The 4,508-nt window shown below is 37.4% G+C and overlaps 1 protein-coding gene across 1 annotated transcript; it reads right to left on the reverse strand.

The window, feature by feature from the left end:
* Positions 1-3,642: 3,642 nt before the first annotated feature.
* Positions 3,643-4,508, reverse strand: LOC114527380. The gene is made up of 3 exons (XM_028549012.1): positions 4,322-4,508; positions 4,162-4,230; positions 3,643-3,985 (listed from the first exon to the last, which is right to left on the reverse strand). Exons 1-3 carry the CDS (start codon positions 4,471-4,473, stop codon positions 3,643-3,645), a joined length of 564 nt encoding a protein of 187 aa, XP_028404813.1. The 5' UTR covers positions 4,474-4,508.

Here is a 4,508-nt window from a genome sequence, read left to right on the forward strand (position 1 = left end):
CACAGATGCATATAAACGATGATATTCCTATTAATCTTGAGGAAGTAATTAATTCGTTTGCCAGACAAAACCCAACGAGAATGCAATTCCTTGACATCCTGGATGATCACGAAGAAAAAGGAAGGAATTTAAGTAATCAACGAAAAACTGTCGTATGATTCTTTACCTTTGAACATTACTAAAAATTTACTTCATGTGTTATCTCCCCCCGTTGGAAGATCCTTTACTTTGAACATTTTACTAAAGATTTACTTTGTTATCTGCTGCTGTTGGAAGATCCTTTGCCTTTGAACATTTTACTAAAGATTTACTTTGTTATCTGCCGCTTTTGCAAGATCCTTTGCCTTTGAACATTTTACAAAACATTTACTCTGTTTTCTGCCGCTGTTGTGAGATCCTTTGCCTTTGAACATTTAACTAAACATTTACTCTGTTATCTTCCGCTGTTGGAGAACCCTTTGCCAGTCTCTGGACGTTTTCAGACGAGTTGATGTAGAGGAGGCAGCTCTTGATCATTTTTTTCTTGTCTTTACGCAGAAAATAAATGGTCGTGAATCATCTTTTCATTTTTCATTGTCTTTGAATGGTGGTATGGAAATTAAGGTGCGTTTGCATATTTATCTGACTGCTCTATTTATGGCATTGAAATCAGGTATGTTCACTATTTTACGCTTGCTTGAATGGTGTGACAATGTATTGAATTTTTTATGTATTGTTGCTTTTTTGTGTGAAATAACAGGGTTTTTTTCTTCATTTTATTCGTGTATTTTTTGCAAACTATTCGCTCAAAATGCAGGAAATTGCATTTGCGGGATCCTAGATTTCAAAATTATGCGGAACTATGCAAATTCTTCTTACAAACCTAGGTTCCTTTCCTTTAAGAAATCCTCTACAACAATGAAAGTAAATGTTTGAAAGTTTGTGGCTTTGTGTTTCATATTCTCCCTTGAGACATCCATTCCCTGGCCATCTTTGACACAAGGACCAAATCATTTGGAGCTTCCAGAATTACACCATTGTGTTTAAGTGGGTTTCCGCACCCAAAACAAACAAACGTTTGACTTGGACAGAACTGAAAAAGATAGCACGAATTGCCCAGGGTTTGCTGTTGGGAAGCTTGGTGTGCAAGGTAGTTGTTGAGCATTATTTGTGTTGCAAAAGTTCAACTCGACGAAAACACAGTATGTTGCTTTGTTGAATCTATTAAGACACATAGCATTGACAAGGATCTTTATGGTACTGAAACAAATAAAGCGTTGTCTGCTGTATCGTCAACTACAGCCTTATTTAATGCTGTGCTGCCGATTTACAAAAGGTTTGCGAGAAAAAAATGACAGGACAAGATGCTGGAGTTGTTTTACGGCCTTATCCCCTGATTGTGCAAGCTTCTGAAATGCAATGATTATAGAATAGCTAACTTAATCATGATACAGCTGCCTGGTTTTTTTATTAGCTCTTTCAACAGGACCAATTTAACACAAAATCAGACTAAGGTGACGAAAGTGCTTCAAAACTTGATCCTGCTGAATATGGTCCCCTTTCTTATATCACCGGTTGTATAGTTAGTAAACTCCATCAGAAAAATAGAGCAAAAAAGGTCAAATCCGATGAGGAAATGCATGCGATGAAATCGACTGAAACATCTCAAGATTTCATTTCTGCGCAAAGCAGGGTGGACTTGTATCGCCCACTGCTGATTTGGCTGGTATTCTAGAAGCTGCAGAGCTGTCTTTTAGAAGCGAAATAGGCAATGCAAAGGATATACTGAGAAACATACCAACTGGCTTGATATGTAATAAAGTACTTGATCTACCTGTTGTAAAGACCTTGTGGGAGAATATTGTTATGGTATCTGGTATTGACGTTTCATCGCCAACTCAAAAGTTATGCTTAGAAAATGTCATGAAACTGTAAATAGGAGTAAGATTGTTTTTGTATGTTCGTGACTTTGTAACCAAATACAAATTAAGTGGGAAACAAACTAAGACCAAGGCATTGTGAAAACAATTAAAAAAGTCAGATTGGAAGTAAACATGTACATAAATGTTTCATCAAATTTTAAGAAATTAGAAATTAATCCTTTAAGAAATTAGGTTTAACCTGACATGGAATTTGCCCAAACTTTTTTGTCATACGCACAAAACCCACTAATAGGGATACTAGTCATCCTGAATGTTTAAAAATTCTCTTGTCTTAATTTTCCAGCAATGTGTTCATTTCCTATACCAGGGCTTAAAGCAGCAGTGCCACCCGCTGCGCATCGGTTCGGTGCATAACATTCTCTCTTTGGAATCTCTCGGAAACAATCGTAACTTGGATTATTTTTTATGAAGCAAAGCTATGGAAGCGTCATCAAGTGAGGTAAACATATTATAAATGTGGATATATTTATTACGTTTATGTAAAACAGAAAAGCCTAAACAATTGCTTTAACTCTACACAGGTTAACCTTTGCAGTTGCAAACGTTCATGTGCCACAAAGAAAAAAGAAAATTCTATCCAGGTTGCCCATGTAAGACAAAGGGAGTTTTGTCTTCTGAAACCTGCAAATGTGGAACCCGCAAGAATCCTTGCAAGAATAAGGTATGTTAGTAAAACAAATGTGCCTATTAATCTTTCATTTGTTGGTAGTATATTTAACATGACATATAGTGATATATTTCATTTATTTGTGCCTTATACAGGAAAACGTGAGCCAAGGAGCGCAGCGAGACAGATCTTCACGCCGTCCAAACACAAGGAAGCCTGATACACAACAATGCCCTTCTTGTTTTTTATATCATTGGCACTTGGTATATATCTTGCAATGTCCCCCTATAGTTAATTTTTTCTACAACACTGTTTACAGATTGAAGAGATGCATGAAATACTTCTGTAGAAATGTTATGCCTATTATTTGAAATGCATTCATACTGTCAAGTTCACAGGAATTTATCCATACACTTGACGAGGATATGGTTAGAAAACTGGCAATTAGAGGTCTGAAACGAGGAATAGGGAGCATGAATTACATCCATACCCTCCTTATTGCAGAGGATGACCTTGATGAAAGTGCAGGTGATTTGGATCAGCAGGAATCTGGGCCAAATGGGGAACAACAAGATTGTCTTGCTGGATGAGTTTCTGGTGAGGAAGGTCACCCTAGTCAATCACAAGGTACTAGCTCAACAGTGGAAGGTGAAGTTCCTCCTTGGTGTGTATGTTTGAATTGTAGGCCTATGCCTCAAGATATTGAGAACAAGTGCTGCAATTTAAAAACATGCATAACCTCATCATCACGGTTTTCAAACATATGTTTGGGTCCCGTATTTTTGAACTATGCATTTGGAATACAAGCGACATTAGAAATGACCGCGTAGACAACAGTACAAGGGCTTTTCGTAAAGCTGCTTATAGACAGTTCATTTTGGCCCGATATGGATATCTTGGTAAAGGGAATCGGCATGTTTGCCCCTCATGTGTAGTCCTAAAGATACGGCAGCATTACCCATCTGTGACTGGAGTGTACATGGGATACAGAGAACTATGATAGAATAAACAAAAATATCAAAAGTTCACCCTTATTTCATTTGTTTTTGTATATACAGTTTGACAAATAGTTTATATAAATATAATATGGTAATTAAATATATTACAGGGTTCCTATTGAAATCTACTTTTTCTTTGTGGTATGTCCTTTGTTGCTGGTGCTGGTGTGGGGGCAATAGTAGGGGCATTGTTGCCTGGGTCACTGGCATTTAGTGGCACAGGGCAGGCCACACCCTCTTGATCATACATTCTGTGGTTGAGAATCTTTGACATCATGATTGGAATGTATTCATATCTCTTCTGAACCTTCACATTCTTTAGATCCCACTGCCTGGTCCTTCTGTTATACCTTCTTGTGGTCCTATCCTCACCAGATTTGCTTTTAGCAATTGGAATATTGAGATGGTAATTCCAATCTATTGCTCCCAATTGCTTTCGGGCTTTATACACTCTATAACTGATGTATGAAATTATGTACTGTTTAAGCATATACACAATACAATTACTGTACACACAACAAATGGCTTAATGCATTATGAAACCACAGTGGGACATACTTAACAACCAACCATGTGATTTTATATCTAAATAGAAAAGCTTTGGGCCTAGTAATAAAAGCACAGTAATGCTTACCTGAATGGCACTCTCTTTGGTGCATACATTAAACTAAGGCTGTTGGCACATTCTATTTCTCCAGTGTGTCTGTCAAAAGCAGAAAAAGAGTATGACATACTCCAAAAATCATAGTAATTTATTGACAATGAAGAACTGTAGAACCTCCTAATGCACATACCTAAACCGTGTATAATAGCTAAAGCTTTCTAGTAGCTCTGGGTTTACGATAACCTTCTGCAGTTCAGCAAAATCCTTGTCACGCCTATCAAACCAGGGAAGGGTTTCACTGTGCTCGCCTTCAGGATGTTTTTGCATTTGCCGCCAAGCCATTCATGGGTATTGCACACATGGTGCAATAATCCTAT

This window comes from Dendronephthya gigantea, unplaced genomic scaffold (assembly GCF_004324835.1).
Source record: "Dendronephthya gigantea isolate DGI-Jeju-01 unplaced genomic scaffold, DenGig_1.0 000044F, whole genome shotgun sequence".
In the NCBI taxonomy this organism is placed as follows: Eukaryota; Metazoa; Cnidaria; class Anthozoa; order Malacalcyonacea; family Nephtheidae; genus Dendronephthya; species Dendronephthya gigantea.